The 24783-nt window shown below is 45.0% G+C and overlaps 1 protein-coding gene across 1 annotated transcript in view; it reads right to left on the bottom strand.

Moving 5' to 3' along the window:
* LOC119454610 (phenoloxidase-activating factor 2-like) overlaps positions 1-24783 on the bottom strand; it is a 68293-nt gene that overhangs the window by 27407 nt on the left and 16103 nt on the right. The window contains exons 2-5 of the mRNA XM_049668130.1: positions 22135-22327; positions 17357-17506; positions 8828-8973; positions 6917-6973 (exon numbers count right to left, since the gene is read on the bottom strand). Coding sequence (XP_049524087.1) covers positions 6917-6973; positions 8828-8973; positions 17357-17506; positions 22135-22327 — 546 coding nt within the window. The remainder of the gene's footprint in view (positions 1-6916; positions 6974-8827; positions 8974-17356; positions 17507-22134; positions 22328-24783) is intronic.

Raw genomic sequence — 24783 nt, 5'->3', positions numbered from 1 at the left:
GCAGCGGGCGAAGGTTCGTGCGGTTTATCGCTTCAACGGAAACAAAGGTCAGAGCCGTGTGGAGATGGCTTTTAAGAGGCGGCGCGGGCGACCGCCACAGCCGGGAAAAATACAAACGCAGTTGTTGGCAGAGTAGAAGCTGCCGCCCCTCCCCTCCCACCCGCGCTGCCTTCCCGTTTTTTGCTTTCGCGTGGTAGATTGAGTGGCCAGTTCCCCTTGCGCCCAGTTGCAAGATAAGCATTTGGTGCCCGAGCACAGCGTCACCCCGCCTCCCTCTCTCCCATACCCCACGGCCTTTCGCGCGACGGTCGCGTTTGCTTTCCGCCGTGCGTTGGCTCTCCGTGATAGCGCGCGTCCTGCGCGCGCTTTCACTCGCGCATACGGCGCGCGGCGACGATCTTATCGCCCTTGGACTTTATACGGGACCTCACGGCGACGGCGACGCCGACCGCAGAAATCCGGTTGAAGTGTCCATATGATAGCTATCGCAATAAAAATCACCGACGATCACGCTGCTCCCTAATGCGAAATTTGAGTGCTGCTCTATACGTGTTTTCAGCTCGCGATATGTTGGCTAGCACGGACAATCTGTCTCGTCCAGCACGTTGCAAGTGGAGAGAAGTGTGGCGCTACTTCCTCGCTAACCTGCAGATCGCGAGACCCAGCGCGTGAGTGACGCGTGGGCGCGATTCACAGCAACCGCCGCCGCAGACGATGCGCGCTATTCTGGCGTCATCTCGTAACGATCGTCAGCGCAGTGCCTGTCTTGAGCTATACTACGCTTTTCTTCTCACGATTTCGCCATACCTCTGCCGCTTTCCCTCATGCTTCCTCTCCGACCTCCTCCTCCGCTTTCCTCCTTTCCACCACTTTTTCTTCCCCCGCTGCCCTCCGCATTCGCTAATTCATCCACTGCGCTCGTTCGCTCGGTTACGCCGGGAACGCCAACACTCGACGCAGGAACGGGCGTCTAACAGCTGCCCTCTAAAAAATGCATACGCCTGCTGTACCTTGCGTTTATTACAGACGTATTCATGTCCCCCTTGCGTGGAAGAAATCACTTTTGAAAGAAGCGAATCTCGACATTAGAAAGCACGGAACTGCGAGCGTTCACTTAGAGTGCCACAGTGCGTTCGTTCAGGCTACTCTTTCCTGCCAGCGTTTATCGTATTTCAATTGATTCGCAAACTAATGAAGCGGCCTGTATCACACTACTTTTAAAGGCAGCTCGGTAGAAAACGAAAGAGAATGAAGCATAGTGAAAAGAAGCACCTGAAGCACGTTTGCTGATTGTAATAAAATAATGGCTACGGAGTTATAATGTTATCAAACAAATGAAGAGCATTGCGTAAAAATAAAACAAACACAAGCCGATGAATAAAACCGCCTAAAGTCACCGAAGTGGCATAATAGACATAACTGTAAGCAGATCCGTCTGAACTCAGGAAATACATTGTGCATAACGTAAGTTTTATGTAATTTTATGTACAAATCAGTCAGTGCTATCAGGCGCTAATATCCGTGCACTACACAAAAGGTGGCTTTGCTGACATGGTTGCTCCTATACTTCTCTGGACTTCCTATTTCTTTCTACTAACAGCATATCCACTTTAATCATCACGGTAATATAACTATTAGCGTAATTAATTCTATTGTTAGTATTATCTTCAATTACCTTTATTTTTAGCACTGAATTCCTTGCAGAACAATAAAAATCCACGGTTTCACCCGAAAGGTGAACTATCGATTGGGATAGACAATGTGTAGACACCTCTACGAAGTAAGGACAGTAGTTTTACCAGCCGTATAAACTTACGATCTAAATGAACAAGCATGCTGTCAGCGCACACAGGCAAACATGAACACGTCACACTCGATGACCACTGACACTCGCTCTCGAAGCACTGACGCGAGAAGCGCGGCAGCAGCTGCGCGCGAAGTCACCTTCGTGCTGTGAATCGCTTCAACGCCAACTGAACGGCAAGAATGCAGCACGCACAAAGGTATGAGCCGCCGACGCACCTAGACTCAGCCCCCGATGCAGATCGCTTTCAAGATAGGGCGCGCGGCCGCGCAATGCGCAGTTGCTGCCGGAATACAACGCCGCCCCCTCCCTCCCCTGCCCCCGGCGCCATGCGCGCGGCGCGTGAGTGGAGCCGACGATCGCAGCTCAATCTCGCGCACGCAGGAGGTGAAAGCAGGGAGGAATTGCGCCGTCTCCCGCCGCGCGCATGGCGATAAGTGGTTCTTGAGGCAAAGGGAAAGGTTGGCTGCAGAAGATAGCGCCAACCTTTCCTTTCCCTCAAGAACCACTTATCGCCATGCGCGCGGCGGGAGACGACGCAATTCCTCCTTGCTTTCACCTCCTGCGTGCGCGAGATTGAGCTGCGATCGTCGGCTCCACTCACGCGCTTTTACTGGCACCTGCAGCATGCGGCGCGCGGCGACGGTGTTATCGCCCTTGGACTTTATACGGAACATTACGGCGACGACGATGGTAAAAATGCGCCTGGAGTGTCCATTTAATAAAAGAAAAAATGTGTTTAGGATGCTGAATGTTAGTCCATGTCACGCGAGAGAATTACAGGATGCGCTGTCGTAGAATCAATGCACTAAAATTGTGTGATAAAATGTATTAGTCGGCGATCTAAAACGAGTAAAAGCTGCAATGAAACATTGAAACGCTGCAACGTAACACACTTAGGCGCAGATAATACCGTGCGCTTCAATAACGTAACCCATATGTTTTTCCTGAAGATAGCCGCATAATCTTTTTGAAAGCCCATACACTACCCCTGATCATCATCTTTCCTGGAGTACTGTAGCACCAGATTTCTATGTATAGAAAAAAGGTCGCATCATTTACTGGCCAAAAGCTAGTAACGTCACGTCACAAAGTTCAATAACATTTTAACAACTTGATATAGTAATGGCTGCCGGCCAAAGGATGACCTATCTCATGAAAAAAAAAACGAAACAAAGAAAAGAGACCAGCATTGCTACGTGTTTGATCCTTCTCTTTAACCCCATCAAATAATGGCACCTAAAGACCGCGATTGCCAGAATAATCATACTTTGGGTAGCTGCGATGCTCAGACACGAACAATCAAGGCAAACAAGGCATCGCACAATACTGTCACGTAGTAGTGACGCTTAAGAAAACAGTCGTAAAACTGTGTATGACGAACCTGATTCTTTATTGGGCGAACGTGTGCCCACAAAAGCAAGCTACACTCGAAGCACAACAATAGCGGCGAAGACAGTCGGCGATCGTCGAAATCTGATCAGCGGCGAAACACGTCGGCTTTTATACATGCGTCATCGAAGGTTCCAGAGTAATCCCTGGTGCCCACGTGCCTTCCAGAATGTTCTAGACAATTCGCGTCGCTGATACAATCAGATTATATGAGCGTCGGGGACGACAGACGACAGATAGAAGCGTCGATAACGTTCGAGAAGCTTCCGATGCAGGCGCGTGCTGCACCGAGCGATAACGTTTAACATTTGTTAGCCGGTGGAAAACGGCCCCCGGCGAAAGATAAACATGTATACTGTCATACTATGACCGGGTACTTCGCGACACGTCTTTGAGAACGACCTTATATGTATTGCGCGTATACGTAAACACACGAGGTCGCATATGTGCGAACGCGTATGTGTCCACAAACAACATACCGTGCATACATACATACATACATACATACATACTACATACATACATACATACATACATACATACATACATACATACATACATACATACATACATACATACATACATACATATATGCGTACAGACTTACCGTTATAAACGGGGTGATCATTTTTAAGTTTACAGGGATGTTAAAAAATCGCCTGTAGCAGCTAGCATAATTCTTGTCCTTGAGCTGGATTATTCGAAGAGGCGGACACTTCTAGCACGAGAAATCAAACCACATATTCAATTGATGAAATAAAATTGACTAATTAACTTCTTAATTATTTACTTATGGCACACATTAAATTTCTGAGTTGTCGACAGTGATTTTACAAGACGTATCGACCTGAAACGAATCTCGAGGATTACACCACTTTCCATACACATATCGTCCAATATTTCCAAAAATGTTAAACAGAATACATGGGCGTTCGGCTTACTTTTGGGCTTCAGTGCATACAAGATCATTCGCTTGAAAACGTAAGTGGACAACACTTCACCTTCTTTAACAAACTGCGCCGTAGCACGGGACACGAGAAAAGAAGTGAGACAGACAAGCACAGACTAACAACTGGTTTATTGAAAGCACGTAAAAAAAGAATTCGACACCCGTCAACTATTCTATCTAATATGGATTATGCGTATCTAAGATCCACGTGCTACCGTTGTCTCACGTGGACTTCCACGTATAGCCTGGTTATTTTAAGGTTTTGTGTAAAGGTTTTCTTGCTAGGTTGTAACAATAATGGTGACACGTCACCCAGGCTGGACAGGATTAAGGTGGATTACGTGCTTTCAGTAAATCACATGTTACTCTGCACTCGTCTCACTTGTTTCTTCGTGCACCGTCCTACGGCGCAGCTTGTTAAAGAAGATGAACCCGTACCAACTCGCCCATCTATCAACGCTTCGGAACTACAGTGCATTTTTTACGGCGAGCTCAACAGCATATACTTCCAAATTGGTGTCACTTTGGAAAATTTCCATTTGGTAAATCGTGGAATTCAACCGGCTACAATTCATAATTGCAAATGTGTGCCGTGATGCAATTATTTAAGAATTTAATTAGAGATTTTTAATGAGTAAATATATGCTTCGATTTTTGTGCATGTCCACCTCGCTGAATATCCGACTCAAGAATTGAATTTTGAAGTTTTCACGCGCCAAAACACTATTTGATTTCGAGGCACACCGTAGTGGGGGCTCCCGAATAAATTTGACCCCCAAGAAACCGTTAACGTGCCCCCAATGCACGGGACACTAGCGTTTTTGCATTTCACGCCCGTCGAAATTCGGCCGCAACAGCCGGGATCTGATCCCGCGACCTCGTGCGTACCAGTGCAAAACCACAGACGATAAGCCACCGCGGCGGGTCCAGCTCAAGAACTAGAACTGTTATCGCCAAAAGTGATGTTTCTATATGATCACCCGGTATATAGCGGTACTATTGGGGCACATAATTTCCAGTGAACACCTATGTATCTAGGTAAGTAGACAAAGCCGTGAACATAATTTTTAGAACATATGGTGCAGTTATGGGCACGACAAGGCAACACACAACTGTGCATCCGACATAACGAATGACACCGAAGTTCATTTATGTCGCACTGCGACCGCCATAGGACACAGAAAAAGGCAACCTTTACTAAGTCTGGCGCGTTTTACTTCCTCGGAACGCGGCCTACGTACAGCCGGGATTCGAAAACGTGGCTTCTTGCTCAGCAGTGGAACGTCACAGCCGGCGAGCCACCCCGCAAGATGGATTGCCCAGAAACCATATGCTAGAGTTCATGGCAATAAATCCAAAAGAAAACCCACCGATTTTGTTAGAATTGTAGCCCGAGAAATGTGTTCTTCACGCATTTGCGTGGTCCCTGGACCTATCGTGAAGTAAACGTGTATGCAATATTATACGTATTCCAGAGGTAATTATCTCACTCGTTTTCTTTGTATATGTCCAAAGTAAGTATACCTATTTAGCCGTAATGTGTGACAAATTTTCGTTTAATTTCGTGGAGGATATTTCACGCATGCCTGTGTATTTTTTGTTCCTCGTGCAGTTTCTGTGCGTAAGGTACGATGGCCTCCGGTTTCCTGTTCGTAGTTAGTCCCTTGGTATGTGGCACGCCGGTGAGGGATAACGCTGAGAACTGCTGTCTCGCAACCCCATGAATTATTGTCGCAGCGCGAAAACGCTCGGGTGCTATGATTAATGAAGCCGTGTGACGCAGGTTTGACGCAGAAATCCTAAGGATTTCTTAGGACGCAGCTCTTCGGCGTCGTTCCTGCGTTCAGCATTGGCTCCCTCGGCGTAAATGAGCGAACGAGCAGAGCGAAGTATGAAAGAGCAAACGCTGAGCGCCGCAAGGGGATCAAGAAGGCGAGAGTGAGGAGACCGCGAGGAGGAAAGTGGAGTGCCGCACGAGACGTGCTCCACGGCGGCGACCAGCATGTCAGCGCCTCCACCGATACCATATAGAAACAAAGCGCTGGCGTAGGTTTGGGCCCACTGCGCAGGCGCTACTTCGCCTGCACCGCCACCGCTAGACAATGCACTAGGCGCGAGACACACGTTCCCGTTTTGACGCTTTCTTTCTGAACAATGAGCGACGAAACGGCTGGAAGTGCTTCGTCTGCCACTGCTGCTAAACGAGCTACCCGAGCAGAGGCTCGGGCCACCGCCGAGAGGACCCTGTCGTTCGGAATAAAATTATTCGCCACAATTTATCACGAATTCAAAAGACCCAAACAGCTGTGATCAAAATTCGCATTAGAGAGAGTCGTAATCTCGGCAATATTTTTTTTATTTGGATTGGCGTAATGAGGCTATATATATAGACCCAAAGTGACTTAGACAGACAGGCTAAAAAGTTCTGTTCGCATAATTAAACTCAGAACAGGGACTTGTGGGTGTTTTTGACGCAACAAAACACATACCGCACTGTTTTCCATTCCGATGTTGGAATGTCAAGTCCAGGCAAGTTAAAACCACAATTAATCTTCGCTGGGAGTTAACAGAGTGCACAAATAGGCTAATCTAGACCCTAGTGCAACTCTTTGTGTCCTACAAAAAGTTTCGAACCAACTAAGTGTAATGTACCATGACCGGAAGCTAGTAAGAGATTGTCCAGCTTCGATCCGCCAACCACACCGCACCTGTTCTGTTTACAGAGACGCGGAGAAAACTGAAAAATTGATTCATCATGAATGAACACTTACTGAAACTTGTGTACGCAGTCCGCGGTGCTTAGGATGTTCTTGGGGCCTATTATGAACCTGAACAGAGGAATTCCTCTTCAGTGAAAACAGCATCGCCTGTACAAAGAGAAAACAAAGAGGTGACATGTTATAGGATTGCGGCTGGGATGTAAAGAAGTTATAGCCGGTAAAGCTCTATATTGATTGAGGATATCCAAATGATATCGTAAGCGATTATTCAACATATTCTTCTTATTGTTGCATACGCACCACGCATGATCTTTTATCATCATCATCATTACCAGGCTATATTATGTCCACTGCAGGACGAAGGACGACCAATTGCGCTATCTTGCGCTGATTCCAACTTGCGCCTGCAAATTTCCTAACTTCATCACCCCGCCTAGCTTTCTGCAGTCCTCGACTGCGCTTCCTTTCTCTTGGTATCCATTCTGTAACTCAAATGGTCCACCGGTTATCCATCCTACACATTACATGGCAGGCCAAGTCCATTTTTTTCTCTTAATGTCAATTAGAATATCGGCTATCCCCGTTTGCTCTCTGATCCACAACGCTTCTTGTCGCTTAACGTTAGGCCTAACATGTTTCATTTATTTTTATATTCATTTATATTGATATTTTATTTATATTTTATTTTAGATCATTTTTATATAGTTACCTTATTGACAGAGACCTTTATGAGGTGTTACATGGCGAATTATGCACATATAAGCCGTGCGTAAACATTTCTACTTGGGCGGGTCATAACTGCACAAAATATGTACACTGATTGTTGGGACCTGGCTAATCATGTGATTTCTGTTGTAGCTGCACCGTAATTTCATACTTTTTACAGCGAAAGCTCTACTACGGCATGTCTCGCAAGGTGATTCATCCCGTCGCAATGACTTTGAGCCGCCGGAGCGCAAGTGTAGCAGATATGACGTCACATCACGTGATCCACTGCGTAGAGGATTCGCAGCTGCGCTAGCTCGGAGCCTAGCCGCTACGGTACCACGTGACTAGGCGAAGGTTTAACGGCTGCTTCGCCGGCGCTTCGTCGCTCAGTCTCGCCATGGATGGCGCGTCGGCTAGGCCGTCTGTGCGTGCGCTTCACCGCAAGCAACATCCAATCATCCAGTCGATATATCTACACGGCAGGCTGTGAAATCTCAAGCAAAGACCCTCTTTGTCACCATTCAAGAAACAAAAGGACACACCATCAGATTTGCAATGAAGCCGAACTTTAATGAAACACTGTGTGCATAGTCTTTGTAAAACCAAACAGACCTTTCGCTAGTGATAACCAAGTTTACAAGAGTTAAACCTCAGCCAGCATTTATTGTGAAATCAATTATACGGACGTCCAAAGCACATCTGCGCCGTCGCCAGTTGCCATGCTCTCCGCATCGTCGTGCTATCCTGGTACTTACCGTGCATTCCCGGCCAGTACGTGGAGAATTAGAATACCTCCAGAGACCCGCAGTGCGTTTGCCCGCAAATGGGATGAAGCCAAGTAGAAGCACCGACCAACTTTGCTCAATGGGCTCTGACGAAAGCAGGGCAGCGTTCTTGCTTCCAGTGTGGGCATGTGCACACATATTAGGGCTCCTACTGCGTGCCAAGCACTACAGAGTTTGCTACAATAATTACTAGAGGGAACTCTGGCGTTGTGATCGTTCAGCCACCATAGGAACGATGGGTAAGCACATTGATTTGTCTGATCTTCGGGCGTGTGGCTTCAGACGTTCTTGTGACTTCGCTTACGACGCTTTATCTACCATCATTAGCCTGCATTTCGAAGCAGTTTTTCGAACATTTTCGAAGAGACTCGAACATGCAGAAAGAAACAGGTCTCGACGAACATAGATAAACGCTGCTAATTGCTATGGTTCCGCTTGTCCATGCGTCCATGGCGTAAGGTTTCAATACGGGCCTTCTGTGCTAGATTCAAAGCCTTCCGTCAACTCGTACACCATCGAGCTGCGACGCCTGCAATACTGCTGGCACGCTGCCAGCGGTCGGTTCGTGATGCGTGCTTGTTGGTTGATCATCTTGCAGTGGCATGGAGTGTAGCGCTGCAAGAGCGAGTACACAACAAGGAACGCGACACACACGCAATCCCTAAGCGCTCATGTGTGTGTATCGTTACTTGCGCCCATTTTCGCGCTGTGTTATAGGTCGTGCCGTTCTGAAACCGCCTTCAACGCAACGCTATACTTTGCTATTCTTTCCAATAGCAACCGTCGTTCTATCACGGCGTCGACATGCATGCACGGGCAATGCCTGGAGGGTTAGGTCTCCAGAGATACCCAGCATGTTTGGCTGCGAAATTGACGAAGGAACCGTCGTGATCCACAAGATCGCCTCTGCCGGAGCTAGTTCACCATTATGGCTACCGGTGCTGGCATGATCATCGTGCGCAAGCACGTGTTACTTCGGAGCATTTGCGTGTGTACCACACCGCGAGCAGGTCGGAGCAAACGACAGTAGACGCTGAGCTAAATCTGTATATAACCCTTCCTTTTGGCACTTACCAGCGCCGATGGCTTTCTGCCGGCCCCTTCTCGCACACCACCGATGTGCGCCCGTCAAGCCGCTTTCGGTACACCTCATCTCCCAATACACTACTTCTTCTTGACACACATGGAAACAACCATGGCGCTATTCTGACGCGCTGCCGCTGTTGTCTCTCCTACAGCGTCGCGCCATGTTGCCTGCGCGTCTTGCAGAACGTCGCGCTAGGAGCTTCAGCGTAACCTCGCTATCTGTTCCGACGTTCTGCCGTCGGGTGAAACTGCCAACTATTTGTTTTTAGTAATTTTCATTTGTTTAGCTCCATGCATGTGCTATACCTACGAGTATATACTGAAGTCATGAGAATATACACATTTGTAGCCCTGCACCCGACCTAGACCTGAAAGAGTCTTAAAAATTGCGCCAGTTTGTGCCATGGATTAGCGCGGTGGTACTGATAGTAAAATGCTATCACCTCAATTCACATGGTTCTTAAACAGAATATATGTACAACTGTACTAAGGAAGTTCTCAAGATATTTTTGCAATATTCTATACGCCCGGCATAATAATGACCTATAAACTAAACAAAATATAATGAGTGACTTAGCGCTAGGGCTTTGTTTCATGAAGATGAGTTCAAATGGCAGGAAATCTTGTGCATGCGCGCACATGTTAAACCATGCAATCGACGTAAATTCAACATATCTGCGATCAGGTCCATAAAGAACTCGCAAAATGTTTCAGAAATGGTGACGCATGTAAGCTGTTTCTTTCTTTTTTTGCTCAAATAATATAACTGAATGCAAGGAGAACATGAAGCCTGTTAGACGACTCCGCCGATTCATGCACACTTAACGCATATGTGAGCTAAAGAAGAAGTGTCAGACAAAGAATAAGAAAAGCCAGTAGTGACAACAGTTCTAAAGATCACAAACACACAACAAATACAACTGTCATTGAGTAGTTCAAGAAGTACGAGCGCTCATGTGACGTGACGTAGACATTGGTGGAAAACAAAGTGCACTCAAACACAAACCAGAGGAACACGATAATATCAGCGAATAAAACAAGTATAACAAAAACTATCCCTTCGGCAAATACAGCGTAGAATCAAAGGTATAATGATACTATAATCTAATAATGTTCATGTAGGCCCGATTCTTCAAAACCGGTACCAATACATGTGCTACACTGCGCGACAGTGTTCTGTTGCCCATGCACCCAGGATTTTATCTCCAAGGAACATAAGTTTTGGAGTGTAACAACAGATGTTCTGTCTTCTTCAGCCTCCTTACACACATCAATGTCAGTTTTTCCCATCTTGTACAAGAAGCATTTAGTGTACACGGCGCTAACGAAATCTATGAATTGCTGTTTCTATTCAGCAGCTGCTTTTCTAGGTATGGTTAACGTCTATCGTATATAATGCAGAGCTTTCCGCAGCATTTTTAAACCATGGACATGATACCGGAGAGCTTGCTTCAAAGGTCACGCGCATCACTCGCTGCTAGAGATAATAGCTATGGTACTCCATTTTAGTGAGCTTCGCGTGCCATGTCATCTGCAGTTACGTTCCGTGTCATTTTGCAAATAATTGGTAGCCACTGAAACACGATATAATGGACAATATTTTGATGTAGTGTAACCTTTTTGTATTTCGTACATCATTGCACTGTTTACTTTTCCCAAGCTCATTTCCTCTATGCACGACAGCGAAGCTTGTGAATACTTCAGAAAAACCTATCAAAATATTCGTGGAGTAGACATACGAAACGTAATGACGAATCTATAGCACAGAGCTATACCATCGTAGATGCTGTAAAGTGACACTTTCAAAATGTTCTTCCCTCTTGATACGCCGTTATGAAGAACGATGATGCAGAGCTCCCATTCTTACACGAATCGGCTGTGTAGACTTGAAATACGAGCCCTGAAGTAGTTAAGAGGTGTGAAAAAAAAGTCGCAGTTTTGCCGAAAGGTGAAGCATCGATTGCGATAGCAAATTAGTAGAACCCGAAGTAAGAATAGTAGTTTTATCGTCCGTATAAACGTAAATATTCGCTTACTAATTAAATAAACAAGCATGGTATCACGCGCGCACAGGTAAACATGAACACATCTCGCTCGATGACCGCGGGAGCTCGTCAAAACGCTGGAGTGAGAAAGCGCGCCAGCGGCACCGAGCAAATTGACCTTCGCGCTGGCTCTCGCTTCAACGCGAACTTCGGGAAATCACAGTGCGGATGACGCTGCCCGATCGGCCCACGATGGTGCCCCTATTGTATCCATACCACTGTCGAGAACAGACGCAGCCACAAAACTTCGTTCCCTCGCACGCGAGCTTACGCAGACTCGTGGAACACCAGTGACTTCAGCAACGCACGCCTCCACAGATTGGATCCATGTCTGCAACTCGTCTTCCACCAGGGTTACCACGAGCGGAAGCAACACTTCTGTGCCGCCTGTGGCTCGGCGTGGCATTCACGAACGCCTATTCCTTCCGCATTGGAATGGCTGACAGCCCTGCTTGCGACAACTGTGGCCGCGAGGAGACAATCAAGCACCTACTCTGTGACTGTCCCCGCTACAATGTGGCAAGAAAAGTGCTTGCGACTGCGCTTGAAAAACTGGACAATCGCCCCCTCACAGAAGAAAAAGTTTTAGGGACACTGGTGTAGACGACTTCGGCACTCAAGGCCTTAAGGGCTCTGCTGAAGTTTTTAAGGGCTTGTGAATTGTGCGACCGGCTTTGAACGTTGTAGCGCGTAGGGTCGCGTTATTGCGCAAATTTTCTTACTTCAATGTTTTTTTTTTCTTCTATCATCTTTTATTCCCTTTGCCCTTTCCCCAGTACAGGGTAAGCAAGCCAGATTCACACTGGCTAACCTCCTTGTCTTTCTTTCTTTCTCTCTCTCTCTCAACGCGAACTAAACCACTAAACGTCGAAAGCATAGCGCATACGAAGCTACCGACATTCGGCGAATTCAGTATGGCCCTTCGCAGGTTGCTTTGAAGATGAAGCCTCCGCGGGCGCACGCTTCGGTCGCGTCTCACATCGCTTTCAAGATAGCTCCGTGAGCAGCAGCCGCGGAAGCAGAACGCACGCCCGCACCGCCTCCAGTCGCCGTCACCTCCTCCCCGTGCCTCGCGCGTGAACAAAGAGCGTGCGCTACAGGCCACCTTCCTCTTTCGCGTGCGCGAGATGAAGCTGCGGTTGCCGGCTCACCCTCGCACGCTTTCACTCGCACACACAGCGCACGGATCGCGGCGACGATTTTATAGCCGTTGTACTTTATACGGAACCTCACGGCGACTACGACGGCCACGGCGACGGAAAAAATGCACTTCGAGTGTCGAAATAATTGGCAATAAAACTTAACTGTTCGATTGCAATCACTGACATGTCGCACTTACAAGTTATACCGAGAATGTAAGTGCCAATTTTTAGTTTGAAATTAGTAGTAGTCGTGGAGGACCTGAATAGTTTGCGGCAAATATGCATGAACAGGCAGATTACTCGGGAGCTTTACAATTATGTCATGCAAGCAGGCCCCGTTTCGATCATGAATTGCTTGATAAAGAGGTTGATTGGTACGCTGGCCTGCCAAACCAAAATAGAATACTGGTGACATGTTTTGACAAATCTTAACGTCCGAAAAGCTGGCTAGTGATACACGAGATTAACCAACATACTGGCAAATGCCCGAGGTAATCAGGTAATCTGCCAGCCCATGCGATGATAGTGCTGATGCAAACACTGATGCAAAAAATACTGTCCTTTGTCTAATAATTGCACAGTGAGCGCGTGTAATAAGGCTGATGTTATGTCATCCCATCTGAATCCTGCAAAGCGATGAAGAACGTTGATAAGAGAAGTCTATTTCTCTTCTAGTGCTTTTACGTGCGGAGCCCATGACAACCGCCTGTCAAGAACGACGCCCAAAGCTTGCTTTGCCGCACAATCTCCAAGAGCTGTGAGCCAAGCGCTTAGAGCCATGATTTAATTCAACATTTTCTGGTATATCCTGGTGAAAGCAGGAATAGCAGTTGTTTTTATTAGAGAGACTCATGCTTATCCTATTTAGGCACTGATTAATAATGTCTTGAGCCCTTTTGTACGTTCTGCTAAATAATCTGACCACTGGTACCAAGTCGATATGCGTAACACCACGCGTAAGGCACCTGCAAAAAGGGAGTACTCCAAAGCCGTAGGCAAGATATGGGCCAACTCAGCCATTACACAGTTAAAAAGCAATGGACTGGCTACACTTCCTTGCGAAATACTTTGCGTAACTTGTGGTTCTTTGCTTTCACCATCAGCTGTTTCTATAAATATATTCCTGTCCCTTAAGTACGCTGCGATTCAACTAAGTGTTCGTTCTGTTATGCCTAATGCAATCAATCCTAAAGCACGTGCGCGTCGCACATTGCGTCGAAGGCTTGTTCAATGTCTTGAAACGCAGCAAACGGTGATCCTACCGCCACTTCGTTCCTGTTCTATATACGTCCCCAGATCTAGTATAGCATCCATTGCACACCGGCGCTTGCGAAAGCCTGCCATGCTGTCAGGTTCTACTACGGTGCATTCCGAGCCATCTCGTGTCTATCACCGTCTCCATTAGCTTCAACAGGCAGGTCGTAAGACTCGCAAGTCAAATCCGGATATAGCGGAGATTTGCCAGGTTTAGGTACAGGAACCACCGTTGTAATTTTCCAAGATGCAGGACAGGATCCTGCTATCCAGATATCCTTAAGCATGTTCAATAAAATATTGATGCTCACAGGACCGAGATTTTTCAAAGCAGCATAAGAAACCCTATCATTCCGTTCTGCAGCTATTTGACGACAAGATGCAAGTGCGGTCTTGAGTTGACCCAGTGAAAATGGTTCATCGAATTCGTGATGTAGCCCCGACTGATGAAAGAGTTCACAGATGTTTTACCTTTTCCGCAGAATATATGAATCTGTGGAAAAGGTAAAACATCTGTGAACACGCACACACACACCTCTACCACGCGTACACTTTTTCCCGCTTTCCCACTTCTAATGCTAACGCAATGAAGGTAGTACGTGCCGAAGGAGAAAATGAACGTGTGTTCTTTTTCGTTCTGTAAGCAAAGCCATGCCTACCATGTACCGGCCGCCCCTAGTTCACATTGGCTGCCGTGTACTTCCGAATGTCGCTGGTAAGCTGGGTGGCCGTCGTTGCGCATCGCGCGCTGTATTGCGTTAGGAAACAAAGTTGCTGTTGCAGAAAGTAGTTGTTCGCTTTCAGTTAATTTTCAGTTTTGAGTAGTTGTTGTACCAGGGCCTGTAATTACACGCCCTAGCATTAAAGGCACCCGAATTCATAAAGCTGGCAAAACTCGTCCGCGATGTCTGTTTCAGTAGCGTAGCGTTTTGAGCGTGTTAATGGGACATGGTGTTAATGTGACATGTGATCATGTCTGTTTCAGACATTTTCTGAGCTGTAGCTAAGGTTTAGAACGGCTGTTGCTGCGCTACGGGCCCCTTAAGCAGTGCAGAACGTGCCATAATTTTGGTTCAGGTGTTACAGTTGTAAGTGAAGTGCAGAATTCCTGCCAATGCTTTCTGCCTTGTTTTAGCAGCTGCCAACACATGCGATCATGAGTTTTTTTGCGAGTCTGAGTAACCCTCGAGAAGACATCTGCATTGACCTGTGAGAAGACCTGTGAAGGACCTGATCATATCCTCTGAGTTATTCCTCGTAAAACTTAAGCCGCTCGTATTCCGAATGTACACCAGCATAGCCCGCAGGATTTTTCACAAGCTTTGAACAGCGGTTTATGTTGTCTTCGATGAGCGATAAAAGACTCTCTGCGTCAGTAACAATTTCAGCTTTGTTAGTATTGTGGTACAGAAATGCCTGCCATTTTGTTATCTTTGCAGTCTGCCGATGAGACGAACAACGGAGGCTAGAATTTCGATTTTAAATAGAATAGCGATCACTGCTTTATGTTTTTATATCTGCTTTCCATTATGAATGTTATTGCCAATGCTGATTTTCCTGGAAGCTTACTTGCGCGTCACGTCCCGCTCACCTTCTTTTCAAGGCTTGTATTGTATACAGTGTGAATTTTTGGGCATGAAAACATAAGCGTTTGAACTCCCCTTACTAAAATGATTTTGGCAGCACCTCCCTCTAAACATATAGTTGTTTGCTTATTTGGCTGGAGGAATTTGTCATTAAGCTCAGTAGTGTGTTATCCACACGATGATGTTGAGGCACCGCTAAGGACTTCCAGACTACATGGTCACGAGTTCCAAAAAGAAAGACTGAGTTAGTTCTCACATAGGCGATAGGAAACAAAAAAGCGTAATACAATACTACTATAGAGCAGCGAAGTGGATTTTTTGGGATCAAAAACAGCGCTAGTTGGTATGACTTCATGTTGTGATTTGTGCACTTGTCACGAAAAGGTCATCAGAACTGAAAGGAAGCCTATAAACTGAGAGAAATGGAAAATAACGAAATAGGAAGGCAGTGCTCGTCCCCTGTAAGCTTCCTATTTCTTTTTTTTTCTCTTTTTGTATTTCCCATGTTTTCATGACTGCTCTCCAACTCACAAGATGAAATGGATTTGGGGTTCATATGTCCACGCTGCCTTCTGTAAAGTGAACAGGCATAGGTACAAAACACTGCATACTGCTTATTCGTGCTAACTGTTGCGCAAGTACTTCAGCTATATACGCACATTCAGGGCTTGGGTGCGGTAACTATGCACGGTAAGTATGCTGCAAGCCTACGATTGCAAATACCTTGTTCATGACTTCACTGTTCATGCGTTTTTTCTTATTAGGAAAAAATGTAGTGTGCTGAAATTTGAAGATTTCAATGGAATATATACTAGTCTAGTCTTTATCGCTACTTGCTGTGATACACGTCTTGCCAAGGTACATCACTTCCCACGTCTTCTCTAGCAACCGCAGGATGCATGCGTGATCAAAAGGTATTTTCATGTCGTTTTCCAGAAGCGTTTACCTGGGCATTGGTAAATAAACTGCTCAAGAGTTTAGCAGGTGCACTGCTGCTATTTGTAGTATTTATTATATATTCGCACAATAAATAACACATTATTCGTGCATACTAAGGAGAGATGCGCATGCCCATTTCAGATTATGAACAAAAGTGAACGCCGACCAAGAAATAAACAAGTGATAAACTAAAAAACGTTCCGGCTCCTACATGGGAGCAAGAAAGACTTAATTTTTCACTAAATAGTTTCTTCTTGGCCAGCATTCCCTTTTTGTTCATCATGCGTCTTCCAGACCAGACGGGATTCCGGCAAACTAGATTTATTACATTTCAGGTGTAGGTAAGCTTGAAAATTACCAATGGTTTGCTGAAATAACACCTCTCTAGGGATAAATAGTAAGAGCTGAGCAGAGTCCTTAATGTTACTTTGCTGTTGTGAACGAAATGTCAATTCTCGGAACAGGAACCAATGCTGATTGAAGAAAAGATAGGGCACTCATGCAGTAAAATAAGGTATCAACGTAGAGCAATTGAAGCTGCTGGATATTTCAAGCAGGGGGGTATATAGTATCGAAATAGCAGTGCACTTCAATTTAATCACTTCTGACTGCGCACAGACACCAACTTACATCACGTAGCGAGGTTGCTTTGAAATGGTCTTTTATTTTTCTGCGGTTTCATTGAATAAGAGGACAGTTTGTGAGCTTCTATCACACTGAAATTAGTTGTATATTTTTTGACATAGCTCCAGCTATGAAATCTGTCACAGCATGCTATCTTTAGTTCTATAGAGAACGCTTTCCAGAATATTACGTAGAAAAAAAGAATGTTATGCAAGAAGCAGGGCCAACGATGCAAAAGTTACTGGAAATTGGCTTGGTTTAAATAAATAATACATTCTCGTCTGTACTCTTTGCCCACGCATCGCATGCATGTAAAACACACCTGCCACGGGAATTCCCCTTTTTGGGCGAGGGCGTTCTGGACTTCCGGCAGCGGGAACAGGTACGAGTGGGTCTCCACCGTCTTCTCTGTGCGCACGATCAAGTGGAAGCAGCAAACTTGCTCCGGGCCACACTCGTTCTTCGCACCCACCTGTACGCCGCAAACAGTGATATCGTTGCTACTGCTGCTACTAAGTAGAGTGCAGAAGACAGCTTGTTAAAATTCAAACTGAAATTCATAGTTTCTTTTTCCACCAGGAATAGTGAAATCCAGAGGCAGCAGCCTAGGCCAACAGCTGTAGCAAAATACCTTGGTGGACGTCAGGAAACTCTTGCATGGCATGCGTAGCATTACTTTTAAAGTAAAATATACACAATAATGCTTTCATTAGAGTAACAATTTCAGGCACGTTTTAACCAAGAACTATAGAAAAAAAAGGATGTCAAAGCATATTAATGTAATGCAGGCACATAGCTAAAGAAACGTTGCTGCCAATTTAAGGAAATAATACAATGCGAACAGCAAGGTCATCCTACAAGATATAAAAGCGAGAAGCATAGATGTCATATTTCAAAGCAATATCCCAATCGTGAGAGGATAACTCACAAAAACAAAAAAGGAATAGCTTGACTGCAATAAGCATATCAAAATTAAATGACTCTTATCTTCATTCGAAGATAATAACTGGTCACACTCAAAAGAAATAAAGGAAACACCATTAAAAACAAGTAAACAAAGAAAGCCAATACTATATAGTCCTTTATTTAGGAAATATTTTAACAACAGCGCAAAGGTTGTTTACTCTCACCGATTTCACCATGGTCCCAAGAAAAGAATGACCAGTTACCGCAATTAAAGATTGCCTATATCAATTTCCATGGCCATAAATTGAAAGCAAGTGACTGCAACGGCGCTTTCATTGTTGTATCGAGGACAACAACCTTTAATTTCGGTGATATTGCCGGCTCGTTTGTATTTTCTTGGAATTTTACCTCTTTTCTGTCACGCAGCATTCCACCTAAAGTTTTAGCAGATAATATGCAAGGTATCAAGAGCAGTAAAATCATTTCAGCAATTCATTTTTTCAAGGAGGTTAATGATTACGATTGCTCATCTGAGCAGGGGCGATGGAATGAGTAAAACCTAAGAATGTCCTGAGGTTATGTTGTAACTTTTATTCGTATTTTTTATGCGAATGAACATGACACACTGAATCCAGATATTCCTAGCTATTTATTTAGTCAGGTACCCTAAAAGCCCAAACGGCATCACATAGGGATGGGGGGGGGGGGGGGGGGGGTTACAGTGAATGGGGCACAAAATACACAAAATACATAACTAAACAAGAAAATATGATTCAGAACAAGAATGAGTAAACACGAATTAGCGCAAAAACAATGCCTTCTTAGAGAGTATATACAATCAGCGAGACAAAAAAAGTAGTATAGTAATCACAAGGCTCAACGTTCCTAAAACACTTACCATAATCGGCGGTATTACATGTATCTGATAGAACAGCCCTAAATTAGACAATAAGTTTTGTATACATCACGGAACATAAAAGGAATTACAGCAATTGGAACGTAACAGCAAGGAGGAAGAGGATGAAATTAATTTTTTTCATCTTTACATTTTTCTTTCCTTTTTTTCCTTTTCCTTCCCCCTTTTTGAGAGGGAAGCGGGTAAGGATTACTGCTAACCATTAGTTAGCAGTAATTTCTAGGAACAACTTTAAACTATTTACAAATGAGTCATGATTAACTATGCATCCAATGTCAACAGGAAGCAGATTCCATTGACGGATAGCGAGGAGGAGAGGTGAGTGGAAAGACAGATTAGTGCGGGCGAAGATAGGTTCTATTTTAAGCTGGTGATCAAGTCGCGAAGACACATGTTGAGCTGGCCTGATATATCAATACTGCGTAGTGGTTTTGATGAATTCTGCGAAAATCGTACTGATTACGAGATGATCTCATAATTTTTAGGGAATGAATAAAAGAATTAGGAAGTATAACCCTTCAGGAAAGAAATAAAATCAAGGAAGAGCCATGGACAGGTGGGCCGAGGACGCGCAGTTTCGGGAACGGTGACCAGCTATAACCGAAAAGAAACGTGCTCCAGGAACGAGCCGGCGGGCTGTGAGTGCACGTGTGCAGCGGTCGCTCTTATTGGTATGCGCTTGCAAAAATTACTTTAACCTGCTCGGATTTATTTCTACGTGCCTATTTACCGCGCTGTTTCACGTTACCATAAAAATTGTTATTAACGTCACCAGCGCTGTTTTTATCTGCGTGATCAGGCGAGATCAACATAGAAATTGTGCAGAAACGATCGACTATAATCGTCAATGCGAACATGTAGCCCAAAGGATTGAGCGAGCAAAGAACCAACGAGTGAACAAAATAAACAAAAAACAAACGAATTATTATTATTATTATTATTATTATTATTATTATTATTATTATTATTATTATTATTATTATTATTATTATTTATAAATCTCTTGCGGAGTTATCTTATTGATAGATCATGTTGTGTTAACGTCAACGGCCAAACGTCTTCTTCGTTCGTACACAGTAATCAGCGGCGTTCCTCAAGGATCAGTGTTAGGACCACTCCTTTTTAAAATTTTTTATTAATGACTTTCTTTCCGCCATTCTACATTCTTCATTCCTTCTGTATGCTAATAACATAAAAAAATTTTAAGGCAATTTTTACCGTTGACGACTGTCGCATCCTGCAGTCTGACCTGCTTTCTTTTTCTAAATGGTGCACAGAGAATAACCTCACCTTTAATGCTGCTAAGACTAAAGTCATGACTTTCACCTGCAAAACAGCAAGCATTTCTTTTTCTTATTCAGTAGATTCTGTATTATTGTGTAAGGTCCGTGAGATCAATGATCTCGGTGTACTTTTTGATGCAACCTTACATTTTTGAGGAGTTCACACTGAACGCATTGCAATGTGGGGCATGCGCACTCTTGGCTCTGTTTGCAGACTGTCGAGAGAATTCGATTCTCCTACACCGTTCCGTAAGTTGTACACAACAATCTGTCTTCCTGAACTCGAATACGCATCGGTCGTCTGGAACGGCATTTCTATATCCAACAGTGACATTATAGATCGGGTCCAGAAAAGGTTTCTTAGCATATATCATCACCGCTTTGCTAACACGGACTCTGGGCCGTGCTCTAGCACTGTTGGATTAGTTCCATTGCCCTTACTTCGCTGCCGACGTAATCGCGCTCACCTGCTTTTCCTTTTCAAACTCCTTCACGATATCCTCATATGCCACGAACTCCTCAGTTGTATCAAGTTTCGTATTCCGGGCAAGATTACCAGAGAACACAGACCTTTCCACGTTGTTGCCTGTCACCACCAACACTCAACCGTCCACAGAATAGAGAGTCTTTATGACGCCCACTTTCATGACCTTGATATTTTTCACAACTATCTGTCTTTGTTCTGCTCTGAGCTTTCCGTTGTTGTGTCTTAGTCTCACATATTGTTCAACTTCCCTTCTGCTCCTTTTTCTTATGCATTTTGCGCCTACGGTTACATGTATGTACACCGTTTCTTTTCAAGATTGTTATTTGTTATTTTTTATTCATTTTTTTTCTTTTACTGATATTCCCCTGCTGTATTTCTTTTTCTATGTATACGTGCGCCAGCACCTATACCTCACGGTTGTTCCTGGGCACGATAAATAAATGATTGATTGATTGATTGATTGATTGATCAATATTAGCTAGTATTACTGGGTCTCCTGTCACAGGGTGTCTAGCCAAATCTCATATCTTATACCTAGCGTGCTCATGTAGCTATCATTTTACGTAGCTCATCCGTATATGTATCATGTTGCAATCGTATCCCAGTATTTTACTCTTTCATGTTCCGTGGAAGCTGCAGTTATAACGGGTGCAAAAGTCATTACTCTAAAGAGCATTTTTTCTGGGAAATCACGGAAAATATTATTAAAAGAAAGTGTTAGGAAAGGTGCAGATAAAGCTAGAAACAGAAACGGCATGGTAATGACATTGCCATATTTTTTTTAAATAAAATGTTTCATTGGGATAGCAATTATATGGGCAATCCAGGCGAATTTTCGCCCCTTATGTCACCGTAAGCGTCGCCGTGAGGCTCCGTATACGCCTAAAGTCCAAGTGCGATGAGGTCGTGGCCATGCGCCGTATACTGTAGCTGAGAGGGAAAGCATGCGATCTCGAGCCGAGTAGGATGGTATCTTTCTGCGGCGTAATCTTATCGCGCGCGCAAGGCAGGAAAGCGGGGAGGGTGCGCGCCGACTTTTCGCGCTCGCAATGTCGGGAACGGGGAGATGAGCGCACGATAGGAGGGGGGCGTGAAGGGTGGCAGAGTCAGCACTTCTGCTCCGCCCATCGTTGCACGTGACATGGCTGAAAGACGCCGCGCGCTTGCTATCTTGGAGGTAACCTGCGGTGAGTTCGAAGGCTAGCCAACCCAAAATAGCTGATGGTTTCTCGCACGCCTACTTCATGTTGAAGCGAGAGACAGCGCGAAGGGGAATCCACTGCTGCCGCTCTTCGTCATGCCAGCATTCTGACAGCCAGTGTCATCGAATGAGATGTGTTCAAGATTGCCGTTTCTGGCACGACGCAATCCTTCTGAGTTTTGTTAGTAAGCGAATGTGTACGGAAGTATATACAGCTGTCTAATTATTTGATATTATAGAATGGTGCTACGCCCTTCGGGAGAAACTGACATTTTTTTGCATTGCAATATGCCGAAAAGGTGCTCACCTCAGGCGGCCTCTCCTTGGCATCGACAGTGTCATCCTTGCATTCGTCCTTGGGCACGCACATACAGCCATAGACCTCCTCGGCGGCCCCCGAATTGGCCGCAGCGGTGGGGGTTCCATTTTGCTGCGGGGCGCCCTCTGCTGAGCTTATACCCGTCAGCAGAAGGCAGGCGCTGAGAAGCATCCACGTTTTCCTGCATTACCCCAAAAGACATCGCGCTGGAACGGGCCTCATTTGTCCAGTAATCTCGATTCACCAAGCTCGTTATACTCGGTTCGCTTTGTTGTGTTCGTGGTAATATGCATATGCTCTTTATTGGTTATTAAATTTCTTTAATTGCGGTATTAAGGCTTTGTCCCACGACTAAAGCCATATACCTACGCAGCCGAACCATGGTGTCCCCACTAATTTTGAACAAATTATTGAATATACATTGGTAATACATGATTATGATACCTATGGCGTCCGATTATCAGTCATCCTGGGCTACTAACATAATTTCTCTCGGCTAATTAAACATCAATACAATCATTAATTCTATAACGTTCACTACAACGCACGCACCCGGGCGTTTTTGCATTTCGCCTTCATCGAAATGCATCCGCCGTGGCAGGAATTTGATCCCTGATTGGAAAGTTACGCACGTGCAAAACCAATTTTTGTTCAAATATCGTAGCAGGAGTGTCATGTATGTGGAGAAAGTGGCTTTTCTTTCCATGAAGAAACAGTTTAAAATGCACCATTGTGTGGTGGATAGCAGCCCTTCGTTATCACCAATCAATATATTTAATCGCGATCATCACCATTGTTTTTTGTCATGAAGCTTGCCATGCGACATCATTGTGTTGGTTGTACTCCACTGTTACATAAACGACGAAAAAGAGAAACTGACACACGTGCAGTGGCAGGTCGCGAAGTTGAAGGGCAGTGGTACAACACTTATACGTCCATCGCCGAAAAAGTTTTGAGCGGCTTAGGTAACAAATAGAAAGCAGATACAAAGGATGGTGCGATAAGAGGAAGGTAACCATGATGCCTTATATACAAAACATTTCACATGGCCTCAAATGATTGCCGAAAGGCACGGCGCAAGGTGTGTGTTTTTTTTTTTCAGCTCCTTTGGGGTGATGAAATGTTTATGCATAAAATTAACTGAGGCCACAGAAAAATCTGCCAAAACACAAATGCATGCAAATAGATTTTTGAAATGTGTCTACAACGTTGTCTGCAAGATTTCTTTAACTTGCTGAAAATCATCCATAGGCCACACAGTTTAGGACAGGTTAAGAGAGCCCAGGTGTGCGAGATAAATACTCCAGTCACCAGGACTTTAGGCGGCACACTGCGCACAATGAGGCTGCAGGCCTATCTTCACAAAAGCAAGACTCTATCTCGCTGCAGCTCCACACGGCAATGGAAGGCATCGCTGTCCAGCCCCAACTCAACGGACCAGCTCAACCCGGTCAACCGAACAAGAAGGCCAGCTAAGGCCGCTGGACTTCCGGACTGAGGGGACCACCCACTGCAGAGTGGAGGAGCTACATGCGCTCATGGGCTCTTTTGCATAAAGTTTATTCTCTCTCTCTCTCTCTCTCTCTAACAGAGCCCATGCAATCTTGGAAGCTCATTTTATGCTAAATATGACTCTGGAAACCACGTTAGCGCACCTTCTGTGGCACTGAAAGAAACAGCTTTTTAATTGATAGACGAGCGTTAGATCAAGCTATACTTGTCACTGTGAAATAAGATGTTTTCAAATTACTATTTTCGTCTGCCGTTTCATGTTTTCTGTTCACTTTCGGCCGCCCTATCTTGCATATATTTGACGTGCGTTAGCGAGTCACAAACATTTAAAAGCTTGCGCACAGAGAAGGTATTCTATAACAGTCCACCTAGTGGACACGTCGATTTCGTCTGCTGCTAAAGTTCTGATTGGCCAATGAGAACTTCAACAGCACACGAAATGTATATGTCCACTGCCGTAGTGAAAGGCTCCGGATTTATTTTGACCACCTGGGGCTCTTTAAGGTGCATTACAACGCAAGCACACATTCGTTTTTGCATTTCGCCTCTATCGAAATGCGGCCGCCGCGGCCGGAATTCGATCCCATGATCTCGTGTTCAGTGGCATAGCGCCTTAGCTGACTGAGCCACCGCGGCAGGTGAAAGAAACTCAACGTTTGCCGTTCGAGGCTGGTTGGGCCAAGTCGTCTACTGCGCCAGCTCACATCACATCGCATGCAAATAAGAAACAGTACAAATCACGTCACAACTGATTTACGAGTACACCCATTTCTATTTATAGACATCATTATATACCGGCAGGCATTACACCCGTGAGCCTTGAGAGTTTTGCATGAATTCAGAGCAATGGGGTGACACAGGTTTCAAACTAAGTACCATATCCATGTGTTCTTAGTACCAACCCACATATATTACTTCGGCGTGATGACAAAATCAACACTCCATTCAAATAATGCCTATACACCTCACTTTAATCTTCATTAACCAAGCACGCATGCCCCCTGTAGACATCTGGCACTGAAGACGTAGCTAAAAGACATCTTTTAGTGAAAAGTTAGGTAAAGATAGTTACTGATCTTATGTTATAAGGTTTGTACTCTATTTATATTGTCATCGCCTTTTATG

The sequence above is a fragment of the Dermacentor silvarum genome, chromosome 5 (assembly GCF_013339745.2).
Source record: "Dermacentor silvarum isolate Dsil-2018 chromosome 5, BIME_Dsil_1.4, whole genome shotgun sequence".
NCBI lineage: Eukaryota > Metazoa > Arthropoda > Arachnida > Ixodida > Ixodidae > Dermacentor > Dermacentor silvarum.
This window is presented reverse-complemented; position numbering and strand designations above follow the sequence as displayed.